Consider the following 25404-nt stretch of genomic DNA (forward strand, 5'->3'; position numbering starts at 1 on the left):
TCCTTTCATCCAAAGACTCAAAGGGCTGCGTGCGGTGACAGCTGACCTCAGAGGTGCTTTTCTATTTGCACACATGAAGGATATTACAGTCAGCAACCGAATACAGATTCTCTCTGTCTGAAAGCAGCACAGCGAGGCTGCCCAGCCATCATGCCATGGAGCCACACAGGAGTCTGAAGAACCTGCAGTGGAGAAATAGAATAGTCTGCTTTCACTCAGTACACTCAAAATCAGTGTTATCGTTAAGATAATTGTTGTATGAGCTCGTTCTCAACTCACATATCACCAAGTCTAACCCAAAGACACCGCTAATTAAAGAGAAATTGCAACCATTAGACTTCTGCACAATGTCATCGTGTAATTAGGATCACTTGGAGGAGGACATCACCTCATGACTCCATTCCCAGCGTTTTATTCTGCCTTGTTTTCTGTTCTACTGGCCATCAGCAAACAACTAAACGCTGCTCTAGAAATCCTCAGCAGCTCCCTCTGTGCATGGCACACTTCTCACACCCAGCCCAGCTCCCAGGAAACCTCAGCAGCGTTACTTACTGGTGCCAAAGGAACCAGGCTGCTCCTGAAGTTAACTACAGGAATTAAGGCAAGTGAGATTTTCCCCATTGGGTCAACAGACACAAGGCCCCAAATTTATCGTTTTCTGCACCAATTTTCCATGAAACTTAACCAGCAAACTCCACCACAGAGTTCTCGCCAGTGCCATCTAAACTGGCCACAACAGAGACCACCACCAGCTGAAGGCCTCTTGATTTAAACAGGCACACAACCGCAGAACCACAGGGAGGTTGGAGCTGGAAGGGACCCTAAAGGCCATCTGGTGCCACCCCTGGCACCTGGAACCCACAGCTCCATCAGTGCTCACAGCCCAGCCCCTGACCTTGGCTGTCTGCAGGGATGGGGCACCACAGGAGGGCCTTTACTACCACAGGGACCTCAGTAGAAGTTATGATTTCTTCCCCTCAAATACCCTCTCCAAATTTAGCTGTATCAGCAGAAATTAGATCATAAAGATCACATTCACAAAGAACCTTTTATAAATGCTTCTCTTCCTTATCTCAACATTCTTACTAGATTGTACCAAATGAAGTGAACAACAGAAATAAAAGCACACTGCTTAGTTACAAACAAGGGCTAAAGCTGCAGAAATTCTCTTTGCATACATTCATATTGTATCAGAAGGCAAACCAACTGACGAGACAGAAATGTGGACCAGCTTATACGATATGCATAAAAGACTAATTCATAGCAGCATTTCTGGCACTCAGATGTCAGGAATATCAGTTTTCATTTCCTCTCAGCATTTGTTTGAAGAACTTGGATGTGATATGTCCGGATATTAAACCTCAATAATAACATAAAAGGATAAGAGCAGGAAAAGAAAAAAGATTTTTCAAATAAACTCAAGCAAATTAATATGTAATTTTACTTATAAAGATAAAATCCCTAACATTAAAACAAAACCATGATACCACAGACACAGAAGAAGCCCTTTCCCCCCCCCAAATCCCAATGAAATGAACAGTAAGCTCCCATCTCACATTAATGTGGAACTGTTCAAAAGCCAAGGAGCTAAAATGCACGGGGTCCATCCTCAGGGCAGGTAAACACTGATAGGAAGATTAAGAGATGGAACGATGACAGCTGCCAGCACTGCCATTCTCCAGACTGCTATGCCAAACATTCTGACCCATCTAACCATTGTGTGCAGCTGTGTGGATTTTCTTTTTTTTTAATCACCCAACAAATCACAGAAATAAGTGAAGAAACAATCTTGTGTTGTGGCTTGATCAACTGCAAACCCTTCCTTAAGATCAGAAGTTTAAAAGTCATACAGTTAACAGCAAATATATATTGATATATATATTTCTCTCTCTCAATTTCTTGTAAGACTTGCCACACAGCAATAATACTTCAGTGACCCAAACAGCCTTATGACATTCTCTGTCGTGCAGTCAGACCAAACAGAACAGGGAAAGGGAAACAAAGAGCAATCTGATTTACAGAAGTACACGTGCACAAAACCCAATTCATCAGTATCCCCGATTGCCAGCCTCAAAATGTTTGCTGAAACAACACCAGATTGCTGATTTGCCTGAATTTCTAATAAAATAGTTGATACAGTTCTTGTGCCACAGATGAACAACGCAAATTCATTAAAACAGATCGTTTTCAGGAGTAACCACACGAGAGCTGTTATCCAGCTAAAATGAAGCAGTGTCACTTTCAGTTACTCATTACTACAAGACCCAGAAATGATTTTCCCTCCCATGCACTGTAAGACAAAGTTGTTTCCTGCAGGCTTTGCCTTCTCTCGTTCATCTGTACGGGGAGAACAAGTCTCACAAACAATCAGAGAGGAAAGTAAGCGCCCGCATTTTTAAGAAGATTCTTTATCCCTTTTATATTTGAGAGAAAAATACAGATACATAGCAACAAGAGAACTGTAATCACTGCCAGCATCCTACCATCTATACGTTTTATGGTGCTCTGTACACAAACAGCATACTTCACATGACAGGATAACAGGGGTGGATAAGAGCATTTGAGTGCTGCTACTCACTTTTCGTGATTGAATACCAAACGCTTTCTCAGTTTGCCGGGGAAATTGGAATGGCTCCAATAACCCCTCACTCAATGTGCGCCCTCATCTCATTCCTCCACATCATCCATTACATCTCCTGCAAATAGACAAAGGCTGGCTGTCCTGATTTCTTTGCTTGCCAATTGTTCAGGTGCCTTCTAATCCTCCCACTAACACCTTACCGAACTCATAGCAAGAAAACCTAGAGTGAATTTTAAATCTTCTCCATACACCTCTAAAATAATCCTTCTCTGCTGTCTCATTATGCATGAGGGCAGCTGTGCTTCATGGGAGTAGTGTTTTATATGCTCTGCAAGAACAGAAGTGACAGCAAATGTCACAGGAGACACCACACTCCCTCACCAAGTTTAACCTTGGGCACACCTGTGTCTGTATGACATGCAGGAGCTACTAATGCATACTCCAAGTCAATATTTTTACGTGTCTTTGAAAATATGACAAGACATTTGCATTCTGACTGTGCATGAAAAGCTTGGGAAATGGTACTTTTCTAAGAATAGTTACATGGAGTGTCTATAAAAACTCCCACCTTGCTCAGTGTTGTTTATCTGCTCTCAGCTGCATCTTGTTTATCTGCCAGATGGAAACAAAACTGCAAGTACAACAATGTCACACAGGCAGCTAAAAGCAAGGTGGGATGCAGTTGCTGAGTAGAGGAGATCACCATCTACAACTGTTCCAGATTAAAGTTTAGTTGCCATGCCATTCAGCTTGTTTTCACATTTGGCAGAACGAGATTACAATATAGCCTTCCCTAAATATACTGAAGGAAACAGCTGATATCAGTCATCTCAGGTATTTTTAGACCATGCAGTAAAACAAACACCACAAGATGATTCTTCCAGATCACATTCTGACTCCAAATGCACTTTCAAAACATATCTTTGGTAATACTCCCATCACTGAAACTTTCATCACGATCTGTGAACTGAAAAGAACTGCTGGGAGGTCTGGGAGGGAAGCCTTGTAGTCCTTCACATAGCATTACCCTGAGAAGGTGACAGCAGCTGCCCCACTGCTGGTTTTGTGTCCTGGAGGTGATTAAGTAAAGCAAATTGTTCTACACAGGGATTTGAGAACTTCCAGGTAAAAGAGTAAGGCAACATTTCCTGCAGAAATATTCCTGCATATCTAATTGTTAAAAAAAAATCAATGATGTGCTCAGTTTTACAGATGTTCTGCAATACATCATAAAAGTATTGGTCATTCAGTGGGAGAATTTAAGTGTCCGCAGAACTAGGATATAGGTAAAATAATTTGGGGAGAGAAAGAAAAACTAATTCTGTAGTGGATGACAGTGAAATCAGGCAGTTACACACTCAGGAAGATATGGCTCAGAACAAAATTGTTCAATACATTGATCTCTATTTCCTTCCATTTCTAACACAGGATTTTTTTTTTTTTTTTCACACTCAGTTGATTAAAGCAAGGAAAAAGCCTTTCAGACTCAGCATTTTCTCCTCCTGTATTTCATGTTCAGTTTGAGGAATGGTGATTTATCAGTAGCTTCCTCCATCGTAATCTCTTCAACTCGATCCTTCCACCTTCTTGCATCACTTGTCAATAAATGTGCTCCTCCTGACAGGTGTGGGATATCGAGATCAAATGCTGCTGTAGTCAGAGCTACGGGCAAGTAATGCTGCTGCCTTCCACTCCACTGCAAAGAAGGTAATTGTCCCAAAGAAACCAACAACCACCATGATCAGGAGCTGCCACTGCAGAAGGAAGTAGTTGCTGTAGAAATATGCAACCGCAGCACAGATGGACTGATAGGAAAAAAAAAAGTGGAAGATGTTAAGTGGAGATATCCACTGCTGCACAAGGTTACGGGGCTGGTAACACACACAGCTTCACGTGCATCTTTAAGTATGCTTCTCTCAAAGATATAATGAGCTTTGATTGCTACACCACGGCATATGTCTCTACATGATATACAACAGATTTAGTTTTTACTTATTTAAATTAGTGTTCACAACAGAAAATGAACACATTTGAGTGTTTGAAGCATGGCAAGCACGGTTCTCCTCTATTTCAAAGCATTTTGTCTAGAAACAATGCAGCCAAGGCTTTAGGACAAAATCCAGAAAGCCTCTTTTCAGTTTTATGGCATCACAAACTATTTTCTACCAAAATATAGCTAGAAACTCGGACGACCACTCCTGCTCACTTGCAGTGTATCCTTTTCAAAGGTAAAAATTCCATTAAAGCTGTATAAAGAATATTCCCACACTTGTACATTCAGAAGGTTACGTGATGTAATACCTGAACAAATTTGAAGATGGCAAAGGCAGGAGCACTGTCTTCAGAATACAGGAATCCTAAAATGCTGAGGAGTTGGGTATTGAAGCAGCTGTCTCCCAGGCCCAACAGAAAGCTGCAGAATATGGCCACCTCTTTGCTGAAGGAAAAATTCAATCAAATGTAAGAATCACTCACTCAAGCAGCTCACACAGCTATTGACTAATGCATGAACCTATGAACTACTTTTGACAGACTTACTTGGCAATGGAGAATGGAAGAAAGTTATCAAACTTTAAATTTCATTGGAAAAGAAGTGGGAACACTTGGCTGGCAAAAAGAATAGTTTCATCAGATTTTAATTCCTTGAATGCTAAAGCTTCTGTTAGTATTACCAACAGTCAATTCTACACTGAATTAGAACTGCTAAAATCTCATTTTGATGCCTGGAGTCATAAAGCCCACACAGCAGTGATCAAATGCCAAGACACATACAGTGAATTCAACAAAACTGCAGGAACATGAGCAAAAGACCAATTCATTCAGAAAAACACTCCTATTAAAAAAATAGCCCCATGTACCAGCACAAATGCTAATCACTGCAGCTGAGCAGCTGTGCCTGCACAAGCTGACCACATTACTTTCACACAAATTAGCACAAATACACCCCAAAAACAGGTTGCAGTGATAAGAACGCTCCCCATATTCTTCCCCTAACTAACAGACTTTGGACTTTGACAAGGAGCATTCAAAGACCAAAGTGTAAAGCTGGTGCTCTATGTACAGTAAAAATGAGCCCAACTTCCTGACAGCTAGCACAACAGTTGTTGGTCACAACTGTAAGAGTTGTGTTCTCAAACAGTATAACTGCTACCAAATATCCTCACGCTTTTTATTCTTACACCATTGAGGTCCCTAAATTGAGTATGCACCAGAAGAGCTGTTTCAATGAGTTTCCTGTGAGAGGTACAAGCTGTTTTATATGCATCTTGAGTTATAACAGCCAGAGTGAAGAGCTTACATACCTCGGAATCATGTAAGCAATATCATCTGTTCCTTCCATAGGAGCAACAGGGGCATTGCTTGGCATGTTGACAAAGATTAAATAAAAGGCAATGAAGTGGACAATGATGCCTAGCATCACAATGGGGTTCCTGCCAAAGCGACTCTTCTTGCTCAGTAAACCAAAGATTCCTCCACCTGTAGGGATGGAAAAGATGGGAGACTTACATCAGAAACAAAGATGTAAAGAACAAGATTGAATTCAAAGTAACAAAAATTAAAAAGAGACCAAAAATATAGGTTGTAAATTCCCATGTTTAACAACTGAAGCACTGACAGACATGAAAGCAGCCCCAAAGTGTCTGCCAGCTCTGCCACACCAGCTCTCCTGGTGCAGAACCTCTGGGTTGCCAGAGGTGTCCAAGACATGCAGGCACATTTCTCAGGTGGATGCTGATGAAGGCACTTAGTCTTTTCACGAGGTATCGTGCCAGGACTTCTGTTTTCTCCTCCCAACACTATGAAGTGAGGAGGGATGATGTTCTGCCTAGCTTTGCCGATTGCAGAAACATGTGCCTCTCTATGAATCCAAGTTGTTCATCAGCAAATATCTCCTTTTGACTCACCTAAAATTTCCCCAACACCAATAAAAATCCCAGAGAGACCAATAAGGCTTTTCTCTTCGCTGCCAAACCTATTCACAGCACCAATGCATGTTCCATACACTCCAGAAAAGAATGTTAACTCCAAACCTTTGAAGGAAAGCAAACAAGATTGACAAATGAAGGCTTTCTTCATAAGCTTTGCAATAGTTTTTATCTAAATGTTTTTCCCTAAGGTAACTTTCAAATACATATTTTCAAGAGGTAAGTGTAACAAGCAAACAAGCAGAGTTTTAAGCTATGCAATCATTATACTTTTCTATGCTAGCTCATGGAAGCAATATAAAAAAACATGTCACATAATTAGCATTAGATGCACTGAGGCTCAGTACTCCTGCTGTTGACACAATCCCTATAAACAGTTTGTATTTCCACCTCTCCAAAAACTTTGGAATTTCATTCAAACAAGAACCTTTGTGTGAAACAGCACTTAATAACTGAGGAAATGAAACAATTTCACTTTAAGATTTTTTTTTTTCCAGATTATAGTATTTCTGAGAAAGACCCCTGCACCCTCAAATCCCAAACAAGAGGAGTTCTAAGCTCAACTGCTCCTTTCCCATCGATGCACAATGAAAGCAGAGCAAGAACAACTACTTGTTAGAAATCTTTCTTTCTACTGCTGATACTGAAAGGTGACACATTTAAGTCCAAAACAAGGAACCATTAGTCTGAAAATCACAGTGTCTTAACAGCAGTTATATTTACAAGAACCCAAGTGCTGTGCTTAAAGAAAAACAGAAAATAGCACTCTCATTCCCCTCCTCTGTCTTTTGCTATTGCAGAACCACAGCACGCCATGCATTGGTCTACCAGCAGCAGGCTGTCTAATGCTCTAATGCCTCAAAAAGGAATGAGATCTCAACAGACTGATTATCAAACTACACATTTTGGAAGTAAAAGCTTGTGCCAGTCCTACGGGGCTTCCCGTTTTCCCACGAAGTGGCAATATTGACCAGGAGCCACCAGATGGCAGCAGGCAGTTCTTCCAAGCTGGACTGATTCTTTTCTACATAACCTTCCATACCAATTTCAAATTTCATCACCCCATTCCCTTGCCTGGTTATCTTGTTTCATGCTCCTGTTGCACTGAACATCTACAAGGAATTCAAGTTCGCTCATCTGGGTTAACATAAAAGCCAAAGCCAAATAAGTAGGAAAAAAACAAAAATCCTCTAAGATTTTGAACGTTTTTATAGTCTTTCTGTGGAATAACTGCTTTAATGGATGGTAAAAATAAATGGACTCTTATTCTACAGCTCATATTTTGGTCTAACAATGGCAGATCAAGTTCAACTAAAGTTGGTGAAGAAAGTTCCTGCCACAGTAAATACCAATGGCAAAAATAGTAAAAAACAGTTAATTTGTACCCAGTAGAACCAAGACAACTGAAGACTATCAGTAATGCCCTACACCTCACCTAACAGAGGCAATACTGGAAATGTCATCTGCCAAAAATTTAACTGCACTGTAGTTGCACTAGACATAATCCACAACCTACTGATGGTGTCAGGCCAAATCACATTAAATCCTGCTTCATACATTTTGCCTAAATCCCAATTTGGGTGACCCCACAGTGGACTGAACAGCATATTATGACATCTATTAATGTCAGAGTCAGGTACACCTCTCCTCCCGTATAGGAACACTTTCCAGAACATGGAATATAATTCATCCAGAGGCACCTGAAATATTCAAGTGCTGTTTGCAGAGACACACAAATCGCCACTCTGCTCTGTGGTCACTGTTTAAAACTCCAAACAATGCCCAAGAGTCCTGCACAATCACACACTGTGCTTGCTTCATACCTGTGTAGGCTGTTGTAACACTGAGGAGCAGAATCTCTTTCGTGAAGCTTAGCTTTATAGATCTCTCTGGAAAGACACAAAGGAGATTAATATAACTTCCACTAACTCTACTAGGAGCACCTGCACTTTCTTTGCTCTCTGCTTAAACCAAAAATAAGTTATTTCAACTGTGACTTTCTTGCAATAAGAAGATTAGAGTGCTAAGCATGCAGACCTTCATTTGCACTCTAAAACAACAATTTGACCTCAAATCTATTTGTAAGAAGTGCAAGGAGGGAAATATTAAGAGGGAGTTGTGCAGTTTTCTATCAGCAGACAATTCATTCTTCGTTGTATTTTTGTACTCACTGTTCATGGCAATTACCTCCTATAAGAATATTTTGTCCATGAAGATCTCCATGATCTTAAAACAAGCAGTCACTGATAGACCACATCAAACTCAGTGGGAACCAGTCAGTTCAGTTCAAAAACATTGATTTAAAGTGTTACCATCTGGTGACAAGAAGTAATATGCAGCTTCTCCTTTATACCGTTGGGTTTGTTTGTTTTTTTTTTACTGGAGAAGACAATTTAACTTTCATTCACTAGCTTTCCCTAGGGGTGACCTGTTGGTTTTGAGCTTATCTGTATAAGGAATGCGTTGTAAAGCAGCCTGGATCTCAAACTCAAACTTCTCCTGCACTATAGTAGCACAGAGGTGATGTCAGTTACACCTTCTTTGCTTGCAGACAGACTTTGGTTGTATGGTACCATCATGGGAGAAGCACTCTAAAGTTCAGCCAGCCACCTCACACCAGTTACACATCAACAGCAATCTGTCCACAACTTAGCATTCCCAAGCTTTTCCATTTGCAAACCTTGTTTATGCTTGACTCAAAGTCACAAATATTCACACAGAAAACTCAGTTCCTATCAAGTTCAAACCTCATCAGTCCCATATCTGTATGAACTGCCATCTCTAGTCTGAAAGTCACTGCCATTTGGCAGCCTCTTTTCCCAAAGGCCAGATCTAAATTTCTGTTTTTCAAGTGCAATAACTGAAATGCATTCTTAACCTTATTTATCTGCAAATTTTTGTTCTGAGTGATTTGTACATTTTCACATATCAGCAGAACCACGGAGAGCTGGAAAGGATTTGTCAGGATTCTTTGAAGCAGCTTGTATGTTAAACAGTACTTACTGAAGGCATCCACTGCTCTCATCAGTTTGTTTCGTGCAGACCTGGGTAAATAAATGACTTAGTCAAAAAAAAGAAAATGAATAACCACTGCACTGAAGGCAGATGAGTTCATTCTTCAAAATGTCTGTACGTTTTTTAGGCCTGTATTATGTACTGAAATATGCTAAGTGTTTGAGACTCTAAACTACTGACCACAAAATTCATCTGGCTTTCTGAGCAAGTGAACACCATTCAAAATTTAACCTAAGAGATTTCCTTCTGAACAAGTTTAGAAATGGTCAGCATCGAGCATTTTCACTAACACACACTTGTTGACATTTTTCTAACATTATTTTAATAAAACAAAAATATCTAAAACGATGCCTCAAGCAAAACTGCACTGTGTCTGCCTACCTATACACTTCTAGTGTACTCAGAAGTTGCATCTAAACATTTTGAGAACATGTGATAAATATATTAGTATGAAAATATAACTCAGAAAAAGGATGGGAATAATTTCTGCTCATTCCAGCCCTTAACCTGGACTGATTAGACAAAGAAAGACTACAAAAGCCAGATGCACATTTAACAATCAGAGGAGAAAAAAAGGTAAGTGGTATCTTTCCAAAGGCACTTACTCATTAATGGAAAAACTTGATGTGCATTACCTTACTCTGTCCTTGAAAATGTCATATGCAGAACATTAATTGATTCTCACTTGTTCAGACACAGACACTCTTCTATCAAATGTGTACATTCTACAGGTTGTTCATAACATTCAGGCTCCCAGTTCAGAGGGGAAAGTGAAACTGACACTCCATTAAGAAGCAGGGACACAAGTAAGTATATGTGACAACAAATTATTGTTGCAAGCACTTACGAGCTGTCCCCATGGATTTCATTAGTAGAATCTTCCTCCCCTGGAGCTTTTGTGTCCTCTTGTTTCCTAATCAGAAAGAACAGAACAGTGCCCACAAGACTGATAACAGTCAGGGCAATGAAGACAGTTCTGCGATCGCCCTCTGGAAAAACAAATTAAAGTCATTACAGGACATGTAAAAGCAATTCAGACAAAGTCAGCTACCTTCAAAGAACTAATACAAGCATAATTCAGAGCAGTGTTTAAAATGATTACTGATTTTCTATGTTACCTTGCACGTGGAACAAAATGAACACGGTTACTGGTAAATTCCTATCTCATTTTCACAATGCCAGTAAGACATTGGCATATTAAAGAGTGTTACCTGCATTTCCTGCCATGCAAAGACTATGACCAAGGAGGAGCCAGTTAGCAATGAAAGTGCATAAATTATTAGCAGGAAAAAAATACACTTCAAGAGATGTATAACTCAGAACAGACATAGGAAGCTACCCCAAAAGCCCACAGATATCTAAGAATTTGTTCTCTACCAGATATTAGGACTGTAACATCAGATTATTAGAATTGTATACTACAAAGGCCTTCACAGCATGGATACCTCAGTAACTGAGGCAGCATACAGTGTGTTACTGGAGAAAGGTAATTGCTTCCCTCTGCACCAGCTCTGGCACACCACCCAACTTGTCTGGCAAAGGAAGGTCTGCAATACCAAAGTTATGCCTATTTGCAAATTAGGCAGGGAAAGAAAAATGCTGAAACTGCTAACAGTTGTGATTGAACAAACACAAAGACGTTGCCTATGCTTGTATTTAATGGACTTCTGCTTAAAGGCAAACAGTAAATTGTTCTATCTCAATTAAAAATAACCTCTGCATGATTATAGATCAAGAAGAAAACGTGCTTCATCTTGAAATGCCAATAATATAGGCAGTAAAAAGAAGGAGGAACTGATTTTCAAGTGCTGTCAGAGCTTTTAATACTAACACCTAGCTTTTAAAAAAGAGTCTCAAGACATCTCAACAGTGTTTTCCATCTGAAAATGCAAGAAGTCACAACAGCAGAAATCCCTCACGTTTAATGGCTGCATTCTGTGGCTAGCAATGGCAACGAAACTTAGATGGCACAGAACTTCAAGGCCTCCATGAGAGAAGGTGGGAACTGACTTTTAAAAATTAACCTGTGCTGTGCCACCAAGCCCAGGTCTGTGGAGAACCTGAGACAATGCATTCAACAGAGGCACCAAGTGGATCAGAGGCAGCATTCCTGAAGCCTGATCATTCCCATTTAGATGTCAATGCCTCATTCCTGAATGACTATGCTATTCCTGTTACCATCTTGCCACAAACAAGTAACACCCACCTGATATGTAAGTTTTTCCTTGCCAAGCAAAGTATATATACAGGTTTCCAAAAAACAAGCTGTAAACGAGAACAACACAGGTGAACTTTTTGTGGTAGAATTAAGATCACAGCACCACAGTAACACAATTCTATGCAAAACCAGTACTGCACAATTGTGAAAGGATAAGAAAGCAGTCATTTCCCATGCAAATTGTTTATTCTGTAGAGAACTGCAAACACAGGAAAGTGTTTTTCACCCTAATGCTGGCTGTTTCTTGTTAGGAATCAAGACAGAACAAGAAAATAGCAAATGAACTTAGCTGGCTATTTGTTATCTCTCTCACTGTTTTTGGAAGGGTGTAGCTTAGAATGATGATGTATCTACAGAAATGAATTTGCAGTACTCCCCTAGCAGAGTCGTGTGTCTCGTCTGAAATATCAGTGCAGCAATACTAAACTGCCTGTTAACAGGTTGGGGAAATTCTGTGTTTCTACATACAGTTCCCTGAAATACATCAGCTCAGAATGAATGATGACTCAAAACAGCCTTAGAGTGAAATTTCCTCATCTGAACTCAAACATTCTACTCTACTATAAAACACACAATTACTTGAGTTTGTGGAAATCAGGACTTTGCTACACCAAGACATTAATTAATTCCAAAACATGAAATACAAGCAGCACACCACTGTTTCACTCTGCTGTTCCATTAATGCAGCACTCTGTCTCCACACAGCATCAGCAATGCCATTTAGAGCAAGCTCATCAGCCTACCACCATGACTCATCCCCTGCCTTATTTCTCAATATCCAGAAGCACTCTATTAGCAGCATAAGAGCTATCTGCCTTCAGGATACATTTGTGGCCCTACTATCAGTGAATCTGATCTCTTTTCAGTCTTGCTGACAATATCCAACTCCAAACCCTCCAAGCAGGAGGGAATTCCAAAAGTTTTTCACCCATCATACAAAAAAACCCGTTCCAAACTGATCTTTCCCTAGTTTCAACACATTACCTGAGTTTTATTACAGCAGTTCTTGCTAACAGTTCCACATTCTGCTCAGCTGCCACCTTCCTGCTCTGCTAGCCCATGAGTAAAATACTCCTCGTTTTACCTTCTCTCCAAACTGTCCCAGCCTTTTTATTCTCTCTTCAAATCAACAGCTCTGTTTTCATGCATGTTTCCATCATCTTTTCCTCCAGCAAAGTTCCAGAGCAAGTGGAGGCCCAGCACTGAGGTTAAATGGGGCTCTCAAGCAGAGGTGAGATGGAGACATGGTGAGGTGATTCAGGGTCATGAGGGCTCATTAGTATCATGATCCCAACGCAAAACAGCCCTCCAAGACCAAGATATTTGCTAAATGCTCCCTGAACTAATATGTATCTTTTTAGCACTTCAAGAGCAGAGACTTGCAATAGGAACCTTTAATTCACTGTCTTTTAACACACACACAACAGCTTTAGAAGTTTTGCTCCAAACTCTCCATTTAATTGACTGCAAAATACCAGAAATACAGAAACAACAACAACAAAAATCTGCTTACTTTCAAAAGACCTCAGGTAAGCAGAGATCTCTAGCAAGATACCCTCACCTCCACTGCCAACCCTTAAATGAGGTCTGGGGAGGGATGCACCCTGGCTCCACCCCTTCTGCTCACTCAGCCCCACTGCATGCACCTGAGCTCCCCAGGGTCGGCCTTGCCTTCCCACCAGGTGCTCTATCACTGCTTCAAGTTGTGACTTGCATTTCCACTACTACAACTAAAAAGCTATTACTTAAAGCTTACCTGGACTGCAAGAGTGCCCAAAATACTCCGCTGTTCCTTCCAATGGTGTTTTCATCAGAATTTATAGTCAAGCAATTTCCCTGTGCCGTCCACAGTACTGAAATGTGCAAAAGATATTGGTCAGGAAATAAAAGTGCTTTAGAAGTATATTCAAATAGAGCAGTGAGCAGAATAAGAGCAATGCTTACCTGCAGCTGCAATGCCAATAAAAACAGAAGCAGTATAGAAACTCCACGTAGAAGGCTGGATAAAAACTGCAATGTATAAGCTAGAATAGAACAAATAGATCCGTTTATTGAACATAAAACAGAGTGGAATGTGCTCTTTAAGAAACAGCTATCTTACTTAGCTTCTCCTATGTCATCCACTGTCACCCAAGGTACCATGCAGTACAGTTCAGGTTACGTAAAAAAAAAAAGGTAAGCTTTTTACTCCACCAAGAATGTAGACTTTGTTTATGTAGTCAAGAACCTGAGAACACAACATGAACTCAACAGTCAGCAAAATCTGAAAATGGTAAGAAAAAAAACAGAGTTTCCAGTAGGCTTGAAGTGCCCTGAAGTCACCTACTGATACACGGAGCAGCTCAGCACCGTGTTCTCCTTAGCCAGTACAATTTTGTATATGGTACTGCACTTCCATGTGGGAAAAAAAAGATATTTCAAAGAAATTAAAAATAATACTTACCTATAAAATATGCCACTAATAAACATGGAGAGTTGAGGTCCTACTAGTGCAACCACTGAAGGTGAGATAAGGTTTGATGCTGAGAAAACTCCATAAATAACGGACATACTACATAAATAAACAACAAAGATAGTGAAGTACTTAAAATAAAATACAGGCTACAAATGCAGATTGTTTAAGAAGACTCAGCTGATTCCAAAGTATCAAAATATACATAAGCAACTGCCTCATTTTTATATTCAAACATTTCCTTCCTTTGTGTTGTTAATTACCTTCAACCATTTTACTCCATACAGAAACACTCAAGTGTAGTGTATCTTGCACTGCTGAATCGAGTCCCAAGCCATTGCAGGCCAGCACAGCTTCTAATTTATGACAGGGTTTTGTCAAACTGTGCCTTAACAAGTTTCTCTATTTTGTGCCCAGTACTTCTAAAGGACAATGTACCAAAACCACTTTCATCTATTAGTGAGCTTTTCATCTTCTGTCAAATGCACCACAAAAACTGTATAGATATATTTTGTAGTAGCTGTAATTTTAGTTTATATTAAGACAGTAAACCTTTCAAAGCAGCAACTGGGTTTTCTTATATGACAGATCAATTTGGTTTACAAAAGCTCCCTGATCATACTTGGTGAGTCTGGCCAAGTCAGCGCAATAAACATTCAGAGTGGTATTTTACAGCTGAAAACCTTGCTTCTCTTCTTGTCTTTCTGGTTGCTTCTTTCCCAACTATGTTGCAGTATTTCCTACAACTTGATCCAAACAACCCATATACTACACCAAGGCACAGAAGCAGATGAGGCAAACAACCAAAGCCTTAGCAGTTTATTGTCTTTTTTTTTTTTTAATTTCCACATTTTTAAATGTACTAAGATAAAAAGCTGAGAATGCGATGACTGAATGGTAGCTTTAGTTTTACAAAGAACATACACAAAACAATCACGTAGCTCAATTAGAAACAAGTAATTCAGAGTAGGACTGAATGCAAGAGCCATGATTTAACTGCTTTAAGTATGCCATTAAATTGTGAAGCCAGCAGAGCACTAGAATCTCATGAGAGTATATCTCTACCAGATGTAATTATAACTAGCTTCACCCTGCAAGGAGCAAAGTAGTAAGAAAATGTGTGTGAGTTACCTTGTGTAGCCACTGCCATGAAAATCTGTGCTGTTTAAATTTGTAATAACTGTTTGCTGTGAGGAGAAATATGCAATACTGTTAGAACTTCTTGAAATCATTTGTAACAGATTGAAGTCAGCGCTAAACATAAAAAATTATCACTAATAGACTCTACTTAAAGCGTTAATTACAACTGACAGTATCTCCACAATGAAGATGAAGAAGATCCTAGGCAGGGAAACATTTGTCTGAAGCAGTAATAGAGATTTGGGAATTATATCCTGATTTCACCAGAGATCTTACAGTATTTCACAGAACTTTTGTTTCACAAAACACTTCTCTTAGGTACCTGCATATTGCTATCTTCATCTAAGCAGTGGGGGAAAACAAGCTGAAGATTCACTGTATTCTTAATTTATCCAAACTTCAGCTTCAGCTGTACTTTAATTTCAGCTAAGAGTTTCCATCCTTTCAGTCTTTCCGTTAACAGCTTGTTCCTTTTTTTTTCCCCTTGAATCAGCTTTAGTGATCATGAGACCATGTAATTAGCTGGATTGTCTGGCAGATCTGATTGAAAGTCACTTTTAATGACTTTAATGACAATACATTACATCACTGCATGATCTCTAGGCCCAATTCAGTGAGGTGCTGCACATTCATTGCGTAGCAGAATTTAATCACTGCGCTGTATAATAATTTAACAACAATTGCTGTAAGCAATTATTTCTACAGTGTATTTCAAACTCAGAAAGAATTCTTCTTAACGTGCAAGAACAGAGAAGCAAAATGTACGTTGGCATAAGACTGATATCAAAAGTAACACCAACAACTAAGTTAGAGAAGGTGACTTGGCAGTTCTAGCAGCTGTGTGAGCCTGACTGCTCGTCAGGTGTCATCCTCACACTCCCCTTCAATGTTCAGTTTGTTAAAACAGAAAAACAGGTAGCATTAGGAAAGAAACTCCAGGAGAAACTAGGGGCATGTTAACTAGGGGTTAATAATAACATATTAGGCAAACATTCTGAAAGGGCTTATATACAAAAAACAGGAATGTGAAAAATACAATAAAAATCAATTGTTATATATGGAATGAAGCAAAACAGACATTGAAGTTCTAACATTTGATAGGATTACTTAATTTTCCACTGTCTAAGCAATCAGACAGAGTCACATACGTAACTATGATACCTTAAGGAAATAAACTGATTAAGCATCCTGTTAACCAACTTAATCTAGTTAACACTAAACCAAAAGAAAGGAGACAATATGTCAAAAGCTGCACTGCACATTAAAAATCTCATTACAGCAACTCACATATTAGACAAAGCACAAAAGAACTGTCACATAGCTGTGGAATGTTTTGATATGTACACCTACCGCAATATTTCCACATGTTTGGAAAGCAGTGAATATAAACATGAATGAGATTCCCAAAATAAGTACGTTGAAAAGTTTTTTTGAGTCAGGAGACATTCTGTGGGTTATTTTGCCAAGTTCTCAGCTTCAGTCTGGAAAAAAATCTATTTCCCTTTAAAAGTTTCCACTTAACTCCTGTTTAAAGAGAAAAAAAAAAAAGAGTAAACCACCACCAACAAAAAATCCTTAAAAAATGACAATTCCTGAGAGCTACTTGTTAGCTGCTAGGATTTGTTTAAATAATGTACAGCAAAGTCAGTAAATTGGAAAAATAAATAGATAGATACAAAAAGTAAAGATCAAAATTCCCTCTACCTTTTCCCATTAAGTTAAGAGAGCAGACAGCAGTATGTTACTTCTCCATGACATCTCATTCCACCCAAAGAAGCAGTTTTCCAAGCATCGAGATGGTTAATCAGCTGAGTTTCTTGCCATGCTTCTGAACTGGAATTCTGGTCAAAAGCCAGTAAATCACCTGACAAAGGAAAGATGAGATATTCACACACACAAGTCATTTCCATGCATGCTGGACAGGAAATAAGGAACATTTCACAGTACAGATCAGCTGACCCTGCCTAGAAAGCCCTCGTGCACTATGGGAAATGCAGTTTTATTACTGTACCCTTTCTTCTTTATACATAGAAAATGTCACTCTGGAGAGCAAATAATTCCTCAAAAGAGAAACCTTTCAGTATCACCAACATTGAAGTTCTACTTGGTGCTCTTCCCTTATCCAGTGTCTCTGAAGAAGGAACGGTCTGTATAATCTTCCACTGCTTCCTCTCAAGAAACATTCACTTTCAGTAATGTTTTGTTCCTAACACCCTGCTTTACAGTGGTCCTCAGTAATACATTCAAGATCAAGTCATATTTTTGCTTGAAGCCCTCTGTCAAACTGTCAGCAAAACTAACACAGGGTAACACACACCCGGTATGGATGGAATGGCTGCTTGTCACTCTCAGTACCTTGTCTATATTCTGTATCTCGTGAGTCAGGAGTGGACCATTCTGCTAACCCAGCCCCATGAACTGCCAAAGAGGAATAGATGAGAATTCAGAACTTAAGAAAATGGCAAATCAAAAAGTTTTATTCTTTACTTGTGGAAGAAAATCAGCTTGACCATACAGAGGCTACTTTACAAAGATCAAACAGCAATATCAAGGCATTGCTTTTAATGTCAGCAAAGCTCCGTCTCTATATTAAGTATTTAAAACTAGATTGAATCAATTTTTAAATCCATTTTTTACTTTAAGGCATCGCTAAACAAACAGACCCCACGTTTCCCTGCCCACAGTCACTGAGTCCCACTCACTGGTGTGTGGGGATCATTCTGCTGACAGAAGCTTACACTGAAGGGATTGCCCTGAGGGACACAGGGAACCACCTCTGTCATTTTAAAGAAATCACTGTAAAAATACAGACTTTAAATTTCTCCTGAAAGCATTTCGGCAGATGAATCAGACAGCAATGAATCCAAACTCTCTGAGCAGGAAAAGAACAATAAAACACAAATCAATACAGACATGAAAGCCAATCCCAGGTTATTTGCTTTCCTAAATCTTTTCTATAGGAAACAACTTGTTGCCTCTGGGTTTGTATCCAAATCGTCACTTACTGAGCTTGCTTTCTCAGCCTTTTTTCCCCCCTTCATACCAAAACAGCTTTCTTCATTCCTATCCTTTACCTTTAAAAACAGCTTACAAAACAGACAGGGTAGAAACATTTACCACAGCTTTGAGGTAAGAATTAAGCACTGCGGCTGCGCCCAAGGCAGGGAAGCGCCCGCGCAGCGCGCCGACAGCACCGCACCCGCCCCCCCCCCCCCTCCAGTGTCCGCCATTTTATGCCGCCTCCTCCCGCGCAGGGGCTTTTCCTTCGCAACGATTTTTTAATTTTTTTTTCTCAACGTCGTAGGGTTTCCCGCTCCTCCTTCCCCTCCACCACAACACTCAGTCCTCAACTTGCTTCTTTTTTTTTTTTTTTTCCCCGTTTACAACACATGTTCAAAGTTTCGCCTCCACCGATTGCTTCCGGGTCACTGCAGATCCGCCTCAACGGTCACTTTCAAACGCGTGCACGCCGTTAACTTAGACACCTACTTTTCCCGCTACTTGCCGGGACGCCTCAGGGAACCGAGGTCAGGAATTTAAAAAAAAAAAAAAAAAAAAAAACAGAAACAAAAAAAAAAATCTGCGCTAAAAGCTGCGCGGTCGCTTCCGGTTTGCGCCCCACCGCGCGCCTGAAGCACTTTCACTTCCGGGGCAGCGGCGGCCATTTTGTAGCGTTAAGTAGGCGCGCGCGGGCGGCGCCCCGCTCATTTTCTCGCGGCCGCGGGCTGGGCGGGTGGTTCGGGTGCTGCGTCTCCGTTGCGGCCTTAGGCCTCGTCCTTTTTTCAGAGCCCGAAGGTGGGTGCCTGCTCCTTCCCTCCCCGCTGAGGACCCTGCGGCTTTTCCCTATGCCCTGTAGCTCTCCTTTCTGGACTCTGCGCGGCCGTCGCTCCGGCGCTCCTCCTCCCGTTTGAGGCGCTTCCCGCTCCGGGCCGCGCCGCCTCCAAATTCTCCTCCCTTCCCTCGGGTTTCTTCTCCTCAGCCGCCGCCGCCCCTCGGGGGGCTACAGCCCGCCATGAGCTACGGGCGCCCTCCGCCAGACGTGGAGGGCATGACGTCCCTCAAGGTGGACAACCTGACCTACCGGACGTCCCCGGACACTCTCCGGAGGGTTTTCGAGAAGTACGGCCGGGTGGGCGACGTCTACATCCCCCGGGACCGCTACACAAAAGAGAGCCGCGGCTTCGCTTTCGTCCGCTTCCACGACAAACGCGACGCCGAGGACGCGATGGACGCGATGGACGGGGCCGTGCTGGATGGCCGCGAGCTCCGCGTGCAGATGGCCCGTTACGGCCGCCCCCCGGACTCGCACCACAGCCGCCGCGGCCCTCCGCCCCGCCGCTACGGGAGCAGCGGTTACGGCCGCCGCAGCCGCAGGTGAGCGCACGGAGAGGAGAAAAGAGTCGGGCTCCGCTCGCACGGCGCAGCCGCTTGGCTCTTTTTGGCTTTCCGAGGGAGTTTCTGGTTGGGGAGGGAGCCGCGGAAGCACGTGGGGCTGCCCTGCGGCAGCTTTAGCCCCCGGCCACTCGCTCTGAACAATGGCGCCCTCTGAACGCTCATTTTCTCGCCCACGTGGGGCCGTTTCTCCCGCCCTGTCCCCGAGTAGTAGCAGTGCGGACCGTTGCGCAGGCTGCGTTCCATTCTAACATTGTTTTTTTCTCCCGCTCCTCTCGTTGTAGCCCTAGGAGGCGCCGCCGCAGCCGATCGAGAAGCAGGAGCCGCTCTCGGTCCCGCAGCCGATCTCGTTACAGCCGCTCCAAATCTCGCTCTCGCACGCGTTCCCGCTCCCGCTCCACCTCCAAGTCCAGATCAGCCAGGAGATCCAAGTCAAAGTCCTCGTCTGTCTCCAGATCTCGGTCCAGGTCGAGATCTCGGTCCAGATCTAGGAGCCCTCCACCAGCTTCAAAGAGGGAATCCAACTCCAGATCCAGGTCTAAGAGCCCTCCCAAGTCTCCAGAAGAGGAAGGAGCTGTGTCCTCCTAGGAGAATGGTAACGTACCTCGGGATCAGCACACCTTGCATGTTACTTTATTGTAGCACTTAAGTGGGGTGTTGGGTAGTTGGTAGTATTAATAGCTCGAACCGAGTGGATCCTAGTGGGGCACGTTGTTAGCTGTTTGTTGTTTTTCTTTTTCTTGAGCAGTGCTTTTTGGTTATTGGTTTAGGGAAATTAATACCAAAGGGCTTTCTGCACAGAAAATTTTCATGTTTTGTTGAGAGATTAATGGCTTGGTTTTGATAAAATATTGTATGAGACGCAACCTATGATGCAAATGACTATTTCTTACTGTATTTATCCAACATCTGCATTTTCCCCTTTAAAGCTGCGGTCTCCTGTTTGCTAAAAGAATATTGGCCAGTATTGCAGATTTTAACTGATTTGGCTGATCCTCCAGGGACCAGTTTCTGTGGGCGTGTATTGGAGCAGGTTTGTCTTTAAATGTTAAAGATACACTATCCTTTTATAATGGAATGGAAGATCGGTTCAGTGGCCGTGATACTGACTGGAGGTAACTGTTGTAGCAAAGTGGCAAATTCCTTGCAATGAAAAAACGACGGAAACTAGTTTTTCCTCAAGTTGTCAACTTGAAGAGGCTCCTAAGGATAACACTGGGTGGGGAAAGGATAGTGTGTCTTTAACCCATTCAAACTGTTTGGTCCTCTTTTTTAAAAGGAAAGGGCCTAAGCTAGCTCTGCAGTTAGATAATTGTAGCAAAACTAGCAACTTTGGTTTGAACGTTAATTAGTTTAGTTAAGACTTTAACGTGAAGTATAGTTTTACAACTTTAATTTAACTTTCAATAATTGATTGCGAAACAGGCTGAGTTCAAGTTAAAAGTGGTTTGATGGACAGCCTGATGCCTATTTTTTGTAACAAAGTACTTTCACACAAGCTTACATTTGGCCTCTGACTTAAAAACAACACACGGGGGGAGGTGGAACACCATGGTAATGCCCAGAGCTGTTAAGAAATTAGGCAAAGCCAGTTGAAACACAACTAGAAGTATACCTGAAGTCATCCACACAGCGGAGAAGAGACGAGATAGAAACCTAGCTGAATTTTTCTTTCTTCAAATCTAGATGCATCAGATAAATGAGAATCCACAAAAAGGACGCCTTTGGGGGGAAAGGATCGCTTGAGTCTACAGTCCATTGGAGAGACCCCTGGCATGAGCAACCAGCTGTCGAAAAGGTTATTTTGTAACATTTTGTCTAACTTTTTACTTGTTTAAGTTGCGCCTCAAGTGGCAGATTTTACATTTTATGTGCCATTTTGTTGCTGTTATTCAAATTTCTTGTAATTTAGTGAAGTGAACGACTACCGATTTCATTATTGGCTTGGATATTTGAGGTAAAACTTCATTTCTGTTTATATAGTGCTGACTTTCATTTGAAATTGAACGGATGGTAACTCGCTGCCTCAAGTTTCATACTGAGGAAGTGTGCAGCTCTTTATGCTGAGTAGCTGTCAAAAAGTACTCTCAATTTTGTTATTCCTTAAATAAAATTCTAAAGAAAAAAAAACCCTTCAATTTGAAATTACTGTAAATGCTTTTTTTTTTTTTTTACTTTGAATTGAAATAGTATCTTCAAATTGGTAGAAATCTTTTCAGGTGACAGTTGATATTTGAAAGGATTGTTTTTATCAGACTCAATTCTAATCTCTTCTCTTATGTATTTTTGTGCACTAGGCGCAGTTGTGTAGCAGTTGAGTAATGCTGGTTAGCTGTTAAGGTGGCGTGTTGCAGTGCAGAGTGCTTGGCTGTTTCCTGTTTTCTCCTGATTGCTCCTGTGTAACGATGCCTTGTCGTGCAGAAACAAATGGCTGTCCAGTTAATTAAAATGCCTGACAACTGCACTTCCAATCACCCGGGCCTTGCATAAAAATAACGGAGCATACAGTGAGCACATCTAGCTGATGGTATACACACCTTATTTTTTCCAGAATGGTAAATCTTGCCAACATGCATATATGAACTTATATTTGAGAAATGTAATGTTAAGAAAGAAATGGTTCATTCCTCTGTAAGTACTGATTGGTGTATCTTTTACTTAAGACATCTTGTACTATACCCACTGTCTCTGTAGTTAATATTAAACATTTTTTCTGTGTTAACTTTTCTCAACTTAATGTCTGAGTCAGCTTATTTTTAGCTTGAAAAGATTTCTGCAATTATACTGTCAATGTTTAACTTCTATATAGTAACAGAATGCATTCTACTGCTTCTTAATTTTATCCACTGGGGTTGCTTTGAAATTACTCTGGGCAGAATTGCTGGTATTGTGACTAACCCAAATGCTGTATGATGGTATTGCACACCAGGCTCCAGACACCAACCGGGGTCTGTTGGATGTTGTTATGGAGGATACACACTGAGCAGTACTAATTGCATTTGCTGTGTGCTTGTCTTGATTCAACAGGCTGCTGCTTGATGGTAGCTCATCTTAGTGATCATTCTTTTCTTGATTTTTTTTTTATACCAAATGGATTGTAATGTCAATCATCACATGTCAAGGGTTATTGTAATGCCTTGTTAACGTTATGCATGTATGTTAAATGGAAATGGAAACATCTGAATACTTGCAGTCTGGCTTGACCAGGGATTAAAAGTGCTTTTCTACAAACTGAGGAGTTTCTGTGTTCCAGGACTGCGTGCCTAGCAGCAGTCTGCAAAGATTCAATTACAGGGGCTGGATTTTGTTTAAGAATCTTAAGGGACAGAGCTTCAGTCCTAGGAAACAAATCTTAAGGGATACATTTATCTTTAAAAGAGTTTGGTAACTTTTCTTCGTAGCTGAAGTTGTGAGTTTAAGTTGGATCTTGTGGGTGGTCAAGTTGTTAAGGTATGTTGTGTGGTGGCTTATATAATGGAAATGAGTCTCTGAAACATAACTTGGTCTTTGGAAAGGAGAACAAATTTCTCAAAAGCCAGTTACACAAATAAACAGATTTATTTTTACAATGCATGTTTTAAGAAGTACTGCTAATGAGGATCTGCTTTCCAAAACGTACACATGTGGTTTGCTGTAGATCAGACTATTTCCTGCAGATCCGTGATAAAGTTGAATATAATCTTGTAATGGAACCAACAAGTGGAATAAACTTAAGTACCAACTGATCTTGCTAGTGAGATGATCATCATTTCAATGGTGTGTCTGCTGGGTAGAGGAGAGCTGGCCAAGTGTTCTTTGTCTGCACTGAACGAATGTAATGGAATGTGGATGCTCTTCAATTTCCATTTGTAGAGCAAAGCTTCGATAGACCAGTCAGCACTGAGGGGAAGAAATATCTGTGTGTGAAAATGCACTCTGGGCTTGTAAGTTATGCGGTGATTCAACAGAGACTCAGCAAACTTACATATGACATTCTGCAAAATTGAGTTTGTAATGGCTCTCTGGTCAACAGTAAATTTATGGTTAGCTGTTTTTCTCTGATACTCCTAGGATTTATTGGCTACTATCAGCCTGATTCACAATCTTGAGAGTAGCTTAAGAGTCAGTACATTTGTGTGTCTGATAAGTTAACCTTCTTAAATATAAACAAACAGAATTTAATACCTGAGTCTTACATGTGTGGGGGGGGAAAAAAGAACTTACCTTCGGACTTGGTAAGTAGTCCAGAACTGAGCATGTGGATTCTTTTCCAGTAAGAAGTAAACTGTAGTTAAAATATCTTCAAAATCTGCATAGAGGAGGGGAGATTTGGGCAGTCTTAGTTTCTAGATTCTAAATACATTTAAATATGCCTGCTTCTATGAAATGGTAGCTGAAAATTGATGTGAGACTTGCTGCAGCTGTGGGAGAGACTTGACAGCATGGCCTTAAGCAGTTAGCCAATGGCTCCACTTCCTGTTCACTTATCCTCCAGTAGTAGTTGTATGATAGCTTAATACTGGAATTACTGCAAGAATAACAAGCTGTCACTATAAGAAAGCTTAATAAATTGAGTCTTTGCAGTTTGTCTCCAGTCAGAGATACCTGAAAGATTTAACGTACCTTTTGGGTCAAAAAAGACATCGGATCCTAAAATTATGTCTACAGGAGCAAGAGAGAGCAGCTCCGGAGATACACGACCCCAGGTGATGCCTATAATGGGTACATGGGGTAGGTGGTTCATCAAGCAGCTCTGCTGGGAGACTTCCAGGCACTGAGGCAGCTCCTCGCTATCTGACAGCGTCACCTGAGCGCCGCACTTGGCAGCCACTATTCCGGGTAGGCTGACACCTGCACCGATCTGAAAGGAGAGAAGGGAGTTGTGGATGCAGAGGGTGGGGATGCTGTGTGGGCGCTGCAGCCTGAGAGCTGAGGGTCGGGGAGGTGCAGCCTAGAGTTGAATGGAAGTTCTGCAGGGGGGGTGGGTGAGATGTGCAGGTGTCTGACCTTAGTGAAGCAGGGCTGCTGCTATGAGGGGACCCTGAAGCAGAGGTGGTGCATGAAGTGCAGACGGTTTTCTTATGTGTGTTTGTGGGAGCCTGCTGTTCCCTGCTACCTCTGCGCTGGAGCAAGGAGGGCTGAGATGTGGCACAGAACCGATGAGCTGGCTGCGATAGCCATTACCGAGCACATTACCTCCAGCACTCTGCGGCCGGGCAGGGTTCTCCTGTGAAACCACACGTACTGAGCCAGCACCACGGCGCAGGGCCACGCGTACATGCCATACTGCGGGTCCAGCACCTGAAACACACGGCTGTGCTGCTGTGACTCCGTGCCCAGACGCTCTCTGCCCCGCCCCCACCCCCAGGCCGTACCTCGGGGACGCGCAGCGCCAGCACCGCGCGCTCCTCTCCTCCCGCCGCTTCCCCCACGAAGCGGTACCGCCGCACGGCGCGCCGCGGCTCCCCCATGCCCGCGCCTCACGGGCGGCCAATCGCAGGCGGCGACGTGTGGCGCCAGGCCCCGGCGGCCAATCAGAGCTTTCTCCCGGCGTGACGTCACGCGGAGCGCCGCGGGGCCCTCCGGGAACCTCTCGGTGCCTCACGCCGCGTCCGCGCCGGGTCTCCTCAATCCGCCGCGCCGCCCTTCCCAACATGGCGGCCGCGCCGCTTCCCCGCTTCGTCCAATCGGCGCCGGGGGG

At 42.0% G+C, this 25404-nt stretch overlaps 3 protein-coding genes across 16 annotated transcripts; 1 reads left to right on the top strand and 2 right to left on the bottom strand.

Annotated features, from left to right (window-relative positions):
- Positions 1-1164: 1164 nt before the first annotated feature.
- MFSD11 (major facilitator superfamily domain containing 11) lies at positions 1165-18577 on the bottom strand. Of its 5 annotated transcripts, none has more exons than XM_010721275.4 (15): positions 18450-18577; positions 17037-17196; positions 16683-16856; positions 15324-15379; positions 14184-14291; positions 13685-13764; positions 13497-13593; positions 11729-11787; positions 10370-10511; positions 9511-9551; positions 8331-8396; positions 6487-6612; positions 5884-6058; positions 4883-5018; positions 1165-4386 (listed from the first exon to the last, which is right to left on the bottom strand). In XM_010721275.4, exons 3-15 carry the CDS (start codon positions 16776-16778, stop codon positions 4222-4224), a joined length of 1347 nt encoding a protein of 448 aa, XP_010719577.1. In that variant the 5' UTR covers positions 16779-16856; positions 17037-17196; positions 18450-18577; the 3' UTR covers positions 1165-4221. The 5 variants fall into 5 exon arrangements, with proteins under 5 accessions (XP_010719577.1, XP_085096304.1, XP_003211465.1 ...); XM_085240178.1 differs by having other exon boundaries at positions 18338-18549; XM_003211417.5 differs by having other exon boundaries at positions 18407-18546.
- Positions 18578-19039: 462 nt separating this feature from the next.
- On the bottom strand, positions 19040-25400 carry METTL23 (methyltransferase 23, arginine). 3 transcript variants are annotated; one of them, XM_010721279.3, is made up of 5 exons: positions 25079-25398; positions 24900-25017; positions 24327-24564; positions 23928-24012; positions 19040-23603 (listed from the first exon to the last, which is right to left on the bottom strand). In XM_010721279.3, the coding sequence occupies exons 1-5, from the start codon at positions 25357-25359 to the stop codon at positions 23435-23437; spliced, it is 891 nt and encodes a 296-aa protein (XP_010719581.2). In that variant the 5' UTR covers positions 25360-25398; the 3' UTR covers positions 19040-23434. The 3 variants fall into 3 exon arrangements, 2 of the variants coding, with proteins under 2 accessions (XP_010719581.2, XP_003211484.3); XM_003211436.5 differs by having other exon boundaries at positions 24900-25004; positions 25079-25324; XR_014887437.1 differs by having other exon boundaries at positions 23534-23603; positions 23928-24231; positions 25079-25400.
- On the top strand, positions 19345-22461 carry SRSF2 (serine and arginine rich splicing factor 2). 8 transcript variants are annotated; one of them, XR_014887441.1, is made up of 4 exons: positions 19345-19706; positions 20009-20757; positions 21411-21522; positions 22022-22461. XR_014887441.1 is itself a non-coding variant. In XM_085240187.1 (3 exons), exons 1-2 carry the CDS (start codon positions 19345-19347, stop codon positions 20310-20312), a joined length of 666 nt encoding a protein of 221 aa, XP_085096313.1. In that variant the 3' UTR covers positions 20313-20319; positions 20654-22461. The 8 variants fall into 8 exon arrangements, 3 of the variants coding, with proteins under 3 accessions (XP_085096313.1, XP_085096314.1, XP_085096312.1); XR_014887440.1 differs by having other exon boundaries at positions 20009-20319; positions 20654-20757; positions 21411-22461; XR_014887442.1 differs by having other exon boundaries at positions 20009-20319.
- Positions 25401-25404: the final 4 nt, after the last annotated feature.

The sequence above is a fragment of the Meleagris gallopavo genome, chromosome 20 (assembly GCF_905368555.1).
Source record: "Meleagris gallopavo chromosome 20, MGAL_WU_HG_1.1, whole genome shotgun sequence".
NCBI lineage: Eukaryota > Metazoa > Chordata > Aves > Galliformes > Phasianidae > Meleagris > Meleagris gallopavo.

Bases quoted from the DNA above. Each gene is read 5' to 3' on its own strand.
- MFSD11 (XM_010721275.4), bottom strand. From the start codon at position 16,778: ATGTCTCCTGACTCAAAAAAACTTTTCAACGTACTTATTTTGGGAATC. The intron at 15,380-16,682 runs GTAGGTGTACAT...TTCTCCTCACAG, and splicing joins AAACATGTGGAAATATTGCG to CAAACAGTTATTACAAATTT. The intron at 6,613-8,330 runs GTATGAAGCAAG...TTTCCTTCAAAG, and splicing joins TGTTACAACAGCCTACACAG to GTTTGGAGTTAACATTCTTT.
- SRSF2 (XM_085240186.1), top strand. From the start codon at position 19,345: ATGAGCTACGGGCGCCCTCCGCCAGACGTGGAGGGCATGACGTCCCTC. The intron at 19,707-20,008 runs GTGAGCGCACGG...CTCTCGTTGTAG, and splicing joins TACGGCCGCCGCAGCCGCAG to CCCTAGGAGGCGCCGCCGCA.
- METTL23 (XM_010721279.3), bottom strand. From the start codon at position 25,359: ATGTTGGGAAGGGCGGCGCGGCGGATTGAGGAGACCCGGCGCGGACGC. The intron at 25,018-25,078 runs GTACGGCCTGGG...ACAGCAGCACAG, and splicing joins TGGCGCTGCGCGTCCCCGAG to CCGTGTGTTTCAGGTGCTGG. The intron at 24,565-24,899 runs GTAATGTGCTCG...CTCTCCTTTCAG, and splicing joins CCGGCCGCAGAGTGCTGGAG to ATCGGTGCAGGTGTCAGCCT.